The sequence below is a fragment of the Sphaerodactylus townsendi genome, linkage group LG05 (genome assembly GCF_021028975.2).
Source record: "Sphaerodactylus townsendi isolate TG3544 linkage group LG05, MPM_Stown_v2.3, whole genome shotgun sequence".
NCBI classification, from domain to species: Eukaryota; Metazoa; Chordata; class Lepidosauria; order Squamata; family Sphaerodactylidae; genus Sphaerodactylus; species Sphaerodactylus townsendi.
Genome location: NC_059429.1, coordinates 22,452,615 through 22,468,028, shown reverse-complemented (window position 1 = coordinate 22,468,028; position 15,414 = coordinate 22,452,615). Strand labels below are relative to the sequence as shown.

Here is a 15,414-nt window from a genome sequence, read left to right as displayed (position 1 = left end):
GAGTCCTATAAAAAGCAGACAAGATGGAAATATTTTAAATAAGACTGACATTGAATAGCTTGAAGGTTTTCGGCCTTCCCTTCCTTGCCCTGGATTGATAGCTGCTGTCACAGATGTGTGTGAGATTAGAACTGATCGTGCCTGTGGCCGGAGGCGTGGCGTAAATGTTCACTTAGCAGTAAATGCAAGATTCTCATCTATTTCCAAAGTGCAAAATGCAGATATCGCACCAAAGCGGGGGAGACAATTGCAGGTGAGAACCAGCTGGTGGGAGTAGAACACGGTTCCATCTGCTGCTTTTCCTTTGCAAAAACCTCCACTACAAAAGTGATCCTGAGCAGGTCTGCTCAGAAGAAAGTCATTTTTATTCTTGTTGTAAGTAGCAATGTCTAATGTGCAAAGGAGCTGAGAAGAAGACCCTGTGGGAGGTGACAAGTGGACACCTAGAGAGGGCAGTAAGTGGAGTGACCCCTCAGTCCTTCTGTGTCACCTCTTGTCTGTCCTGGGCCCCAGTGCAATGCCACTGGCAGTGTATCCTGGGATAGTCACTCTTATCCAGGTTTCCTCGTGATCTCCCCACTTCTCCAGACTGCAGGAGCACAGATCCGGTCCCATTTCAGAGGCTCCCCCCTTCTCCTACACTGACACACTGGGATTTTTCTGGACCTGCTTGTATATGCACCTTTTTTTTGGGGGGGGGGGCACTCCAATGGGAGCTAATAGGAGATGGGGGCTACACATTTGAGGGTCCATAACTTTGGCCCCCATGAACCAAACTTCACCAAACCTGGGTGGTATCATCAAGGGGGTCTCCTAAAGATACTCTGAAATTGTGGTGCTGCTAGCTTAACAATTGCACCCCTGGCAGCAGGCTGAGGGAGCGAACCTACAAACGTCTTCACTAGAAACATGCTGCGAGGTGAAGATGTTGGCGCCTGGATGAAAAAAAGGTGCAGGTGCTTTTGAGCTTTCGGTTGGCATCTCGATTAGGTACTTTCGATTAGAATTCGGTCTGATACTCTTAGGTCTAATATCCTACTTGGAAGTTGAGTAGAGGCACTTTCACTAGCTAGTAGCAGCACACCTTGTTCCCCTCTTTCCTATCCTAAATGTAGTTTCCCCAATAAACAATGATCTCTAGTCCTTTTACTTAGTGAATTTACTGCTTCTCTGTGTAGTAATCTGCCAACAGTTCTGTGGGTTTTTCTCCCAGAAAGGTGTTCTTCATATTGCAGTCTAAACCAGTTTTCTACCAGCTTCAGTTGTCATGTTCGGGGGGTGGGTTGGGTGGGGGGAGAACAGAGTAGCTGCAAAAGGAACCGTGTGGGCATCTGCAGTCAGAATGGGGAACTGGCAAAAATATCAGTCTCCTCTTAGGAAAGCTTAAGTGCCTTTTTAGTTGGTGGGCCCCTTTGTTGCCTTTGCTTAAGCAGATTCCTGTCAATGACGGCAGGCACTTAATCTTAGGGGCCGAGTGCCCATGTGCAAATAATGCTTGGGAATACTTTGGGAATGGAAGATTCACCTTGTCTCTGTAGCTGTAGCGTTCAAAATCAAAGATACCCCTACCTGTACAGGACCATCTTTTCATCTGCATCTTGCACACTTTCATTCTGCCTTCCACTTGTTGGTCACTCTAGGCTGTGATGAATTGTCGGGAGCTTTTATACAGATAGATCCCTGCTTTCCGCCATTGCAGCATACAGATGTGGTATTTCTCCTTCCTCCCCAGTACTCAGGAGGGCGACAATCAAGAGGAACCGGACAGAAGCCATGAATCGGGACTCTAGTGATGAGCGTGTGGACATCTCTTCTGTGGGTAAGATGCAGCCTAATGGGACCAGTGGCCCATCTTGTCCTTCTGATCTGCAGTGCAAAAAGGCAACTTGCCCAAAAAAACCGACTACCCGACAGCATGAAAATGGCTCTGTCCAAGTGGAATCAGAGGTGTCAGAGCTGGTCAGAGTCCACGGTTCCAGGACTGCAAAGGGTGTTATGCAGTCAGTGGTCAGGCACCATTGCTTTGCTGCTCTCTTTGGTTCCTTCTGCACATGCAGAATAATGCACTTTCAATCCACTTTCAGTCCACTTTGCAGCTGGATTTTTCTGTGGATGAGCATAATCCACTTGCAAACAATTGTGGAAGTGGAATGAAAGTGCATTATTCTGCACATGCGGAAGGAAGGGGTCTTTATGGCTGTCCTTCAGATATTTGTAGGCTGGTAGGAGGGGCAGCAAGCTGGTTGCCCAGCAGCTGCAAGGCAAATCATTCAGACTGGGGTAGGGGAGTGCTCCACTGGTAATGAAAAATGTTTTCAGAGCATGGGCTGTAGAGATAGGGAGGTAGAAAAGACATGGGGTGGGGGTAGACATTAGGAGCAAGATAAAATAACAAGTTGAAAATAACAAGTTGAAATGTCTCTCCAGTAGATAAGAGAGATTTCAGCAGAATAGAGGGTTTCAGCAATTGCAGACTATCATGCAGAGGGGACGTTCGCACCTCTGTGCCACACTAAAGCCAGCATGGTATAGTGGTTAAGAGCAGGTGGATTCTGGAGAACCGTTTTTGATTCCCCACTCCTCCACCTGAATGGCAGAGGCTTCTTTGATGAACCAGGTGTGTTTCTGTGCTCCTACATTCCTGCTGGATGACCTTGGGCTAGCTAGTCACAGTTCTCTCAGGACTCTCTCAGCCCCACCTACCTCACAAGGTGTCTGTTGTGGGGAGAGGAAGGGAAAGGAGCTTGTGAGCCACCTTGAGTCTTCTTACAGGAGAGAGAGGTGAGGTATAAATCCAAACTCTTCTTCTAAAGTTTTTGCGCATCCAGGGAAAAGGGCATCTGTGGGTCTCTCATCGCCCAACCTTCAAGTGGAGAACAGAATGCACAAAAATGGTTCTGTTTTCCCGAGGCCGGGTGTGTCTTTCTTTGAAGAAGGAGGCACAGAATTGCAGTCGTGCACCTGTTTCCAATTAACACAAAGATCAAACAATCACTCTGTCGGTTTTTAGAAACAGTGTGTGAAGTATTCGGCGGTGTAGATTGCAACCTTGGAGAATTAAAAAGCAACAACAACCCCACCCCCTTTCTCTGCATCAAGCAATTCTCACTACAGGAGTGTGTGTGTGTAATCTAGTGTGTGTTCACACCTGTACCTCTAGCCAGGCTTACTCCATCAGAAAGAAAGATTAAAGGCAATTCTGAGCAGTGAAAAAATGCAGATGTTCACCAATAGTTTCCAGAGGTTTTGAGTGATGGACTTTTACAGAGCTCAGTGAACCTCTGTTTTCTAGTGCTTACATGGTCATTCACACTGAGCCTTCAGGATGGGTTGAGATGCATAATGTTAATTAAATAAGCAAAAATAGGAGGTGACTGCAAGGGGGCAGGGGAAGGCCGGAGACCAGGCAAAGTTCCAGTGCGGCTCAGCTCTTCCAGAAGAAGTTAGGAAAGTCTGGTCTCTTTCACAGTTTTATGAGATGGAATTTTTTAAGGATGAGGAGCCTTCTCCCAGAGTCTTGTGGCATTTGCTTATATACAGAGTAGGGGAATTCTTTGGGATCTTAGTACTGTGGAGTTCCTGCTTTTTTTTAAATAGTTTTAGTGTGTTAAACTTTCTGTGATTTATATGGGTTTTTATCTGCCACCTGCCTTAGGCTCTATTTTCCCGGGAGAAAGGTGGGCTTGTAAATATTTTAAATTGTGTTAAGCCCCATGGTTCTGAGTGGGAAGGTGCAGCGTTACAATCAAAGCTCTTTTCACGACCTGAGTTTGATCCCGACGGAAATCAGTTTCCAGTAGTCAAAGTTCCAATCAGCCTTCTTTCCCTCCAAGGTTGGTAAAATGTGTCCCCAACTTGGTAGGATGAAGTGAAGCATGCGATGATTCAGGAAGCTAATAGCAAACCGCCACCCTGCAGGCACCATGGGATCTGCCTAAGTAAAATGCTGTGTGATGTGATGTTGCCTCATGGATCAGTAAGGACCCTGTGTTTGCACAAGAACCTTGACCTAAGCACTGTGGGATAAGAAGGGAACTGGGCTCTGAAAATCCTACTTCTGCTTTGTTTGTTGAGAAGTTTATATACAAATATGTGTAGTAGCTAAGGGAGACTACACAGGAGCAATGTCCTTGGCATAACACAAACATAGCACACAGCACTTAATGCAACCCCTAGTGGGTTGGAGACAGGAATCCTACACTACTAATCTGGAGAACTGGGTTCACCTCTCTGCCACTTGAGCTGTGGAGGCTTATCTGGGGAACTAGATTAGCCTGTGTACTCCAACACAAGCCAGCTGGGGGACCGTGGACTAGTCACAGTTCATCGGAGCTCTCTCAGACTCACCCACCTCACAGAGTGTTTGTTGTGGGGTGGGAGGAAGGAAATTGTAAGCCCCTTTGCATATCCTACAGGAGAGAGGAGGAGGAGGAGGAGGAGGAGAGGAGAGAGGAGGAGAGAGAAAGAGGAGAGAGAGGAGGAGAGAGGAGAGAGAGTACAAATCCAAGTACTTCAAAACTCGCCACTACAGAGTCAGCTCCGCTTCTGACTCATCTGCCAGTGGCATACCAGTCTGTTGTTGGGTGCACAGACACCTAGATAAGAAAGAAGTTGGCTTAACCATTTCCTTCTCCACCTTGGCTTTCACAGAATGGAGGGGCTGTGTTTCAGTGCCAGAGAGATGCGCTAAGTATGCAGAAGGTCTAGGTTCAGTCCGCAGCATCTCCTCTTAGTGATGCAGAAGAGTCTTTGGGGAGCTTCTGCCAGACTGAGCAGACAATAAAGGCCTTGGTAGACTCTGATTCCATATTCATGTGTTCATGTGTTCATCGTGCACCAATCTCTTCTAGCATCTCCTGTCTTTGCCTCTTCTTCTAACTACACTTGCAAACTTGTTTCTTTCGGAGCCAGCATCAAGAGCCTTAAGCTGGATAAGCACTCCCTCACTTCCGGCACAAGGAGAAACTATAGCATCTCTGTGCGTCACATGGTGAAATCCCAGGTGTTCTATTGGTTTGTCCTGAGCATTGTGGCCCTCAACACTGCCTGTGTGGCCATCGTCCATCACAACCAACCTGCGTGGCTCACTCACCTTCTCTGTAAGTGGCAGGAGCTCCATGTTGTGTGTGCCATTTTTATTGCAGCAGTGTCAGAGCAGAGTGACAAGTCCTGGCCCCAAGTCAGTTGTATTGTTTCCAGGAAACAGAAGGCATATGACCAAATTTTGTCCCTCTCGGTACTACTCTAAGCCAGCCTTTTCTTGATTGTGGTGCCTGATCCTACTGTAACACAAGTTGAAATCAGAAATATATTCCAGTGTAATATTGTGTTATATACCTGAGAAATGTCTTGGATTCTATAAAAAGACTAAACAAAAAACCCATTCACAATAACATACATTAAAGTTATAATTATAGTAGGACTTCCCCTCTAGACGGACATTAATTATTAATACTAGTCTAAGGACGGACAAACTATGGTTACTTTAAACATTTCTATAGTTACCAACTATTATGATTAGTTACAGTATTTAACTAAAAGATTATTTTGAATGTTATTACGTTTTGCTATATATTCCAACCATGGTTTCCATATTATGGCGTAAGATTTGAGTGAGTCATTCTTTAAAAGAAATGACAATTTATCTGTGCCATACAAAATTCTTCAACTTTGTGGATCCATTTTTTGTGGATCCACTCTTCAATTGATGGTATTTCAGAAGATTTTCAATACCTTGCCAGGAGCATCCTAGCAGCCTCGGTGATTATGATATTATTACTTGCTGGGTGGATGTTATGTGAAGCTCCTTTATGTCTCCTCATGGCCAAGTTGGTGATAGATGATACAATAAGAATTTACTTCTCGGCAAGGTTCTTTGGGATAGTCAGTAACACCATTGCTTTGCAGGGCCATTTGAAGCAGAGTCACACCTTTCTAAGCCTGTAGATTTCAGTGGCCTCAGAAGGGTGTGACTCTGTTTGGGATCGCACTGTTAGTGTAAGCTACCGAATAGCAGTTGCCTCGCACTACAAAAGATATTGTAAAGTTCCTTCTGTGATATTCCTGTCAGTGTTACTGACAAGGCTAATCTGGAGGAGAAATTCTGATGTCTCGCTTGAAGACCAATGAGGCTGGCAACCCTCCTTCTAGATCGCCCAGGCTGAAAGCGCTGCAGCAACCTTCTTTCTCGCTGGAAGGGCGGCTGGCCCACAATGTTCTTTGAAAAGACCCCATTAAATTCTGTTGTAAGAAACAAAGAGATGGCTCAGGACTTGATAAGGAAGTATGATGTAGAACTGAAGCCCCCAGATCAGTTTTGCAGTCTAGACTACCAGCCAAGTCCCAACACAAATGTGGTCACTTTGGAGAAGCAGGAGGAGCAGGAGGGAGCTGCTATCAGTACCTTTTTCTTAAATAGATACTTTAGAAGAAGAAGAAGAAGAGTTGGATTTCTATCCCCCCTTTCTCTCCTATAGGAGACTCAAAGGGGCTGACAAACTCCTTTCCCTTCCCCCCTTACAACAAACACCCTGTGAGGTAGGTGGGGCTGAGAGAGCTCAGAAGAACTGTGACTAACCCAAGGTCACCCAGCTGGCATGTGTGGGAGTGCACAGGCTAATCTGAATTCCCCAGATAAGCCTCCACAGCTCAGGTGGCAAAGCGGGGAATCAAACCTTGTCCCTCCAGATTAGAGTACACCTGCTCTTAACCACTACACCACTGCTGTTCCACTTTACGCCATTTTAATGACTGATAACAAATAATAGCGACAACTGGCATTAAAAGGAATAAAATACAAATAGTCATACCTGCATCATTATAAAATTAATTAAAATGAGTGAATAAAATTGATTGAAATCTTAACATTATGAAATTTACAAAGAGACATTACTAGGCTTTCTCACATACATTTCTCCTATGTTCTTAAACAATTCTGCCATTGTTAAAAAGCTTGTGGCTTACCTTTTTCTTTTTGACTACAACTTGCAGAACAAGAATGCCTCCTTGGAACCTTTTAGCAGAGAACTGACCTATGGTCAGTGATGCTGAGAGCACGCCTTTGGCAAATAATAACTATGTGCTGCTAAGTCGCGATTGACTCCTGGCAACCCAGGACCTTGGGATTATCTAGGGAAAAGATAATAGAATCATAGAATCATAGAGTTGGAAGAGACCCCCTGCAATGCAGGAACACATAATCAAAGCATACTCCATTACTGAATTCTGGGAGGGATATGGAGGCTTAAACCCACTTTCAAAACTTTGTAGAAAGTCCACTGAGATGGGAGCAACCCAAAAAGAACATCTTTTGGGAAATCTGACAGTGTCCCAGAGTAAATCACAAACAATGATTGAGCCAAAGGCAAAAGTTATCCATTCACCGAGCAGCCCCCATAGTAACCTAATATAATCCAAATAACCAAGTGTCATTTCCTCTCTTCAAGGCTGGCTTGGGGGACCATCCAGCCTCTGTTTAAAAACCTCCAAAGATGAGCAGAGGTAGTTTGCCATTGCCTTCCTCTGCATAGCAACTCCAGTCTCCCATCCAAGTACTAACTAGGGCCAAACCTGCTTGGCTTCCAGACTGATGAGGTTGGATGGTTGCTGAGGATCATAACGAACACTCTTCTGGGTTGGACAAATGTAGATCCAGTCCAACATTCTGTGCAAGAATTCCGTCAGGTGTGAGGTGGCCTTCCAGAGACTAGGCAGCGTTCTACCTGTGGTTCATGGTCTACCTTCTGGCCCCGCCAAGGTCAGAGAGTAATGAAATTGCCCTGAGCAGCCATCTCTGGATTATTACTGGGCTTCCCTTTCTTGTTCCTTCTTCGCGCCCCCCACCCCACCCCGCCGCCCCACAACTGTCAAACATAACCACATGCTCCTCATCCATCCTGATGCACACTAGCCTTTCTGCACAATCTGATGTGCTTGCACACATAGGTACATGGAGAATTTGACTGCACAAACCAGATCCCTGGCAGGGAGCACTGTTAGCTATTTGATTCCAATACCAGATGGTGTAAGCAAAGGTGTAACTAACACATTTGGCTTTCTGTGTTTCAGACTATGCAGAGTTTATATTTCTGGGTCTCTTCCTCCTCGAGATGTCCTTGAAGATGTATGGGATGGGGCCACGCCTTTACTTTCATTCTTCGTTCAATTGCTTTGACTGCGGGGTAAGTGACGCCCAGCGAAGTGGCATGAAATAATCAGAAGGCTTTGAGCGAGGCCCCTGAGAAGCGACAGGGAATGCAAGCCTTGTGTCATCGCCTCATCTCCAGGCTCTGAATTTATGCATGGGAGAAACGCACAGTCATTTCAATGAAGCGGACTGTTCAGCCTTGTGCTTTCTTCTTGTCATGGTGAAACATGTCAGGTGAAAGGCCAAGCTCGTTTTTAAATCAGTTGTCAAGGAGCCTAGAGCAGGCCATGCCCTGGATGGGAAAACAGGAGCCCACGGGCCTCTGGGTAACAGACGTCTGGGCCGCTGGTGTTTGCTCACAGAAATGGAGGGGGGAGGGGTGATGACTTTGTTGCAAAGGGAATGGGGAAACCTGGATTCTTTCCCAAACAGCTTGTGTGAAAAGAAAGGGAAATGGCGGACTACTTCTTAGCAAGCAAAGGGGGAAGGGAGATACTGCTCTGGAGGAAAAGGCAGAGGAAGGGATAGGTCAAGGAGGAATTATCTGATTCTGAAGTTCTGCTGTGAACAGTTGAATCAAGGAGCATGATTAGACCCAGTGGGCTTGTCCGTGGGCTGGTTCCCAGGGCCCATCAGTGGGAGCCACGGAAGCTGCTTATTTTTTTTCCCCTTTTCCTTCTCCTCATCAGTTCCTTCAAAACTACCTTCAAAGCTCATTCTGGGGTCTCAAGACCAGTGCATGGTCTATTAGCTATTCAGGTTAGTGGGCTGTAGTATGGAGGGGGAAAGGGACCAAGCCAGCATTACTCCACTGATGGAAAAGGAAGAACGGTGCAGGTTCATTTTGGTTTGGCACTGAACACTTTGGGAGTTGTGTGGAGACTTAGAAAAGGGAAGCAGGAATAGACAATGGACTGCCAGCATCTCCTACCTAGACAATGGGTACCAGAAGTGTAGACCAAGGAGAAATTTCCCTGTAGTGGGTCATCAACCTCGAAGCTACTCACCATCCTCTTCCTTCAGAGGTGTTCTTGGCAACCATCTTGATTTCACATCCTTGAGGCTTACATCTCCTTCCCCAGTTCATGAAAAGGAGCTTCTGTCAACTAAGATCTTCACAAAACTGGCCTTTCCAAACAGCAAAGCAATATTCCTTCAGTAAGCAACCCCCACCCAATACTTCCAACATATGTATTTTTAATTTACTCCATTTTTACCCTTTCTTTCTTTGAGACCCAAAACCACATGCAATGTTCTCCTCTTCTCCATTTTATTCTCGCAACAAGTCTGTGGGTGGATTCAGCTGAGAGAGAGAGTGGCTGGCCCAGGGTCACCCACCGAGCTTTCCATACCTGAGTGGGCATTCAAACTTGGGTCTCCCAGATCCAAATCAGATGCTCTCCCCACTAGGCCACACTGGCCTCACTGGCACTGGACTTCTAGCATAGTCTGATCAATGCATGCTAATGTGAAAGGGAGAAAGAATGGAAACATTTGGAGCATCTCAATTCACGAGGTGGGCAGAGTTGGTGACTTTATTCTTCCTTCTAGTCTTGGGTAATTTTTTTTCTTCATCTAGAAAAAGTGTTTTTTCTTAATTAAGATTTTAAAAGCTTACAAACAAAAAAGAAGAAACACAGAAAATATATTTAATGAAAGGGCTCCCAATTTCATCTGTGCCAAGTATTAACACATATAAGAGATCACTACTGGTTCTCCGATTATATTTAAAAAATAATTCATTATTATTGTTACTTTATTATATTTTCTTCATCTTCTGTTTCTCAGATCCACAAATCATGAATTCATTTTTTTTCTGCTTTACTCACAAAGTCTATCAAGGGTTTCCAGTTATCCAAGAATTTGGATAAGTTCTTTTCTCTAATTAAAAAAGCAAATTTTAGTTATCTCTGCCGAGTGTGTAACACACTTCTGTCTGTGATACACCTCTGAAGATGCCAGCCACAGATGCAGGTGAAATGTTAGGAACAAGATCTATCAGACAATGGCCACGCAGCCCAGAAAACCCACAACAACCGGTTTTTCCAAATTGTCTGTCCATTTTTTTTCATTGTTGTTGTTGATTTTCTGTGTTTTTGTGTGTGTGATTTCTCAGGTCACAGTGGGGAGCATCTTTGAAGTGGTTTGGGCTATCTTCAGGCCCGGGACTTCTTTTGGGATCAGTGTCTTACGAGCCTTACGTCTGCTGAGGATATTTAAAGTCACAAAGTGAGTAGAACATATAGGAGAAGCTGCGTGTTCTTGCAAAACCCCCCACACACACACACACACACACTTGAGCGAGTGTTTCTCTACCCTTTTGGCTCTCCCCTGCTGTACTGGCCACTTCACTTCCCCTTTCCCTTTAGAGCATTACTGCAGATGCTCTTTGATTTAACTCGCTGCTTTAACGAGCAGAAATCAAATGCGCAACGGCACTCCCCTCCCACCGGCTGAACTCTGGCTACCAAAAGCCAGCCCATGTTGAAACAGTTTTGCAGTGCTTTCGGAAGCATGCTACAGTAACGTCTGGATTTTCCAGGTATTGGGCTTCCTTGAGGAATTTGGTGGTCTCACTGATGAGTTCTATGAAGTCTATTATCAGCCTGCTCTTCCTCCTTTTCCTCTTCATTGTAGTCTTTGCCCTGCTTGGGATGCAGCTGTTTGGTGGCAGGTAAGTTGATGGCAAAGTGTGTGCCTTTGAACTTTCTGCTGATGCACTGAAATATTGCGTGCAGCTGTTCTGTGTGGGCCGGGTTAACACCTTGCTAGTTTTTGCTCTATCTGGATGGCCCAGGCCAGCCCTATCTCATCTGATCTTGGAAGCTAAGCAGGGTTGGGCTTGGATGGGAGACGGCCAAGGAAATCCAGGGTTTCTATGCAGAGGCAGGAAAAAGGCAAACCACCTCTGAACATCTCTGGCCTTAACAAGCCTACAGGTTTACCCTGAGGCGTATCTAGGGAAAATGTAGCCCCGTTCAAAATCTGAGTTTTCCACCCCTGACCCCCGCCCCCGTGTTGGTGGCCGCCCTCCCCCACTATGATCAAACAACCTTTTTTACATCAGAAGTCAGTGTATGGACCTGGAGGGAAGAAGGACTGTGGGCAATGGTGGGATTCAGCAGGTTTGTACCTCTTCAGCAGAACCGGTTGTTAAAATGGTGCTTGTGAACAACCAGTTGTTAAATTGATTGTTGAAGGCTTTCACGGCCGGATTCAACTGGTTCTGGTGGGTTTTCCGGGCTGTGTGGCCGAACAAGTTCCACCCAAACACTTACTGATTGGTTCCCCACCTGGGACATGGACAATATGTACCCCAAACATTTCCTTCTCTCTGGACACAGTGTGTAACAGACTTCCCTCTGTGATACACCTCTGAAGATGCCAGCCACAGATGCAGGCAAAATGTTAGGAACGAGATCCACCAGACCACAGCCACACAACCTGGAAAACCCACCAGAACCAGTTGTTAAATTGTTTGAATCCCACCACCAGAACCTGTTGTTAAATTATTTGAATCCCACCACTGGGTGTGTGGGTGATTTTCCGCGAACCCCCCCCATTACTAAATGGCCACAACCTGGGGACATTTGACCCCATATGTCCCCCTTGGCGGTACACCCCTGGGTTCCCCACAAATTGGCTCTGACTTGACGGCACTTTGCCCAGCCAGTTTTTGCTGGTTCATTCATGACAATGCCTCTTTGCAAGCATTCTTAGGCAGGTGGTTGCTCTTCCCGTTCATTCATGTTCTGGTGGCCTTGATCATATTAATGTAAGAAGAGCCCAGCTGGATTCATCATGTTCACCCTCCCGTCTCACACAATGGCCAACTGGTTGCCCTGGAGAGCTAATGAGCTGGGTATAGAGCCTAAGGTTGCCTCTGCTGTCGCCTCCTAATGTAGTCATTCAGAGGCTCCACTCTACTTTGCATTGGTCACACCACACCTAGAGTACTGTGTTCAGTTCTGGGCACCGCAGTTTGAGAAGGATATTGACAAGCTGAAACGTGTCCAGAGGAGGGCAACCAAAATGGTAAAAGGTCTGGAATCCATGCCCTATGTAGACAGGCTTAGGGAGCTGGGGACATTTAGTCTGGAGAAGCAAAGGTTAAGGGGGGACATGATAGCTATGTTTAAATCTTTGAAGGGATGCCATGTCAAAAAGGGAGCAAGCTTGTTTTCTGCTGCCTCAGAGGCTAGGACACGGAGTAATGGATTCAAGGTGCAGGAAAAGAGATTCCACCTAAACATTAGAAAGAAGTTTCTTACTGTTCGGGCTGTTTGACAGTAGAATTCACTGCCTCGGAGAGTGGTAGAGTCTCTTCCTTTGGAGGTTTTTAAACAGAGACTGGATGAATATATGTTGGGAGTGCTTTGATTGTGTGTTCCTGCATGGCAGGAGGTTGGACTTGATGGCCCTTGTGGTCTCTTCCAACTCGATGATTCTATTATTCTAGGCTGCTACCTCTGCTTGTGGAAATTCCCTTTAGTCGTCATGGCTAGTGGTCACCATTGCATTTACTCCATGAACCTGTCTAATACACATGCTCATGGCCATCAGAACAGCCACTGGCAGTGTTCCATTATTTAATTACTCACTGAGTAAAAAAAATACTTCCTCTTGTCCATCCTGCATCTACTGCTCATCAACTTCATTAGTGCCCCTTACCAAATTCTAGTATTAAATACATTGATTTCTGAACATTTTCTGAACGAGTGCAGAATTCACTAGCTGGTGCAGAACTGGGAAGCCTGGGGAATCTGTAAGCCTAACCTTTTAAAGCATCTCTAGTCCTCCAATAGATGCAGTGTTTCAGAAACCAAAATAGTGGTGGATTTGGGGCCATAGCTGTGGGGGAAATAGAGCTCTTACAAACATCCTTGGATATTGTTTCTGAGTGCCCTGGTTTTTGTCAGCATTTTCTTCTACGCCCTTGTTCTTTGGCAAAAATCATTACTGAAGGAACAATATGAAACCTTGGCTCTTAGAAATGGCACATAATGGGTAGACCATTTAGATATATGAAGATTAACCTGAGTTTATGCTTATGGCAGAATGATGGGTGCGGGGGTGGTACAAAATGTGCAACCCTTTTGCCCTAACAGTGAGGGCACTTTTAGGAAAAGTCCTTGAAAGGGACAATAAGAAACATTCACCACCTGCTGGTTGCATCAGAATAAGCTAGTCCTGGCTTTTAATGTTCACTTTTGGTTTTTTTTCCCCAGGTTTAATTTTATGGATGGGACTCCTTCCGCAAACTTCGACACCTTCCCTGCAGCCATCATGACAGTTTTCCAGGTATATCTCTATGGTTAGATGCCTGGGTTTTGGAGAAGTGAACTCATCAGCATCCGTGTCAGTCAGTGTCTGTGCTTTTGGGGTGGTTTTTCTTGGCCTGCCTCTCTTGGCAGAGAGACAACCGTGATTCCAGAGGGGTATCTCTGGTAATCTGTTGTAGCAAAAATGAAACCGGAGTCCAATAGCACCTTAAGGGCCCTTTCTACACGTCAAATGTAAAGCATGCTGCAGAGGGTTAAATGAATCTGGCATAGCCCCGGGATGTTTGCGTGGCTGGCCATCCCGCGGTCAGTGAGTGAATTGGCCGGGGTGCGCGCCTTCGCTTGGAGGGGCATTTTTTTTTATTTACCTCCCACCAATGTGTAGCTATGCAGGCACGCATGAGTGAACTCCCACAGCCATGGGGTCTGACATTACGACCCTTTGCGCCTTCATGGCTATGCAGATGGGCACTGGGAATTTTTTTTTTAAAGGAACACGCAGCCAAATAAAGCACCTCCCTGCCCAGTTGTTCACTTGGAAGCGGCTACAACCCGGGATTTTTAAAAAGAATCGCAGGTAGTGCAATTCTTGAATAACCCATTTGGGGGGAATAACACAGGGCAGACTCGCTTTAGGGGTGGGATCTGTGCAAAGCCCCTCCCCAAAAAACAGGTTTTTAACTGTTGTTATCCCAGGTTTATTGGGCCATGCCAAGGACTAACATGCCAACATAAAGAGCCAAGGACTAACATGCCAACATAAATCTTTCATGAGTAACAAGTCGCTTAAATTCATCCACCCAGATGCATCCAGGTGGGAACTGAAGTTCTACCATGTGATCATCCAAACTCCAGATATTTAGCAGCTTAAGAAGAAGAGGAGGAGGAGGAGGAGGAGGAGGAGTTTGGATTTATATCCCCCCTTTCTCTCCTGCAGGAGACTTAAAGGGGCTTACAATCTCCTTGCCCTTCAGTCGTATCATATCCATGAAGAGCTGCCTCGTCTCCCCATATTCCACCCTCGCTAGGCACCGCCCCCAAATCTCCACATATTTCCAAAGCTGGAGTTGGCAGTTCTAGTCATTGGGCTCTGACTCATGAAAGCTGATGCTGGACTAACTGTTGTCAGTATCTAAGTTGCCACCCATTTGTTTGGTGCGGCTGGAGTAGAAAAGAGTACATTACTAAGGGGCATGGAAACTTGGCACAGGGGCTCCTATTTTCATTTCCTGCTTCACCGTTCTTGCAATATTTAGTTCTGCTCCCCATCCACCCCAGTTGTTCTTCAACCAGTGATCTCCAGCCTGAAGGCCTAATTAATCTCACAGATATTTTGTAGCCTGGTCACCCTAATGGCATTTTCATGCACCCTGATCAGGAGGAGCACACCCAAGCTATCGAGATGACTCTTTCAAAACAGCAATCTGTTTTCTCCTTTGCGGCAGCTGCTGATACCTGCCCCGAAATCTTGATATACAGTAGGCATATAAAACACCTATTAATAATGAATGCTAGCTATAATTAAATGCTGCAGCCTTCCCCTTGCTAACCTCATCTCCTATCATCTATCTTCTCATAAGTCGATTCGGATTGCCTTTGCTAAAATAAGTCCTGCGGTCTTATTGTAAGGCTCCTCAGATCACATTTGCTGATTGGGCTGGCTTGATTCTTTCTCTGTCTCTCTGTCTCTGTCCCTGACTGACTGTGTGTTTTCCTCAGCTTCTGTTCCATGCTCTATGGATACTCATCTTATTTTATCCCTCTTTGTGTTGCCTTTTCTCATTCCGTCCTGTGAATCTGCTGGCAAGCTTTTCCCTCTTCTTGGAACTGCTGCGTCTTCTTTCCCAGTCGAGATGCCACCTTTCATTTCCCTTAAAAGAACCCTTTTCTTTAAAATCACTTCTTGAGCAGAAAGGTTTGGGGAGCACCATTGCATCTTCTTCAAAGTCCCTCACTGTATCTCACTAACTATTGCCCAACCTCTAC

The 15,414-nt window shown here is 45.7% G+C and overlaps 1 protein-coding gene across 1 annotated transcript in view; it reads left to right on the top strand.

The window, feature by feature from the left end:
* Positions 1 to 15,414, top strand: part of CACNA1E (calcium voltage-gated channel subunit alpha1 E) — a 485,501-nt gene that overhangs the window by 316,412 nt on the left and 153,675 nt on the right. Inside the window, 6 exon segments of the mRNA XM_048497813.1 lie at positions 1,733 to 1,843; positions 4,908 to 5,099; positions 8,068 to 8,180; positions 10,263 to 10,375; positions 10,689 to 10,820; positions 13,375 to 13,447. Of these exon segments, the coding sequence (XP_048353770.1) occupies positions 1,733 to 1,843; positions 4,908 to 5,099; positions 8,068 to 8,180; positions 10,263 to 10,375; positions 10,689 to 10,820; positions 13,375 to 13,447 (734 nt within the window).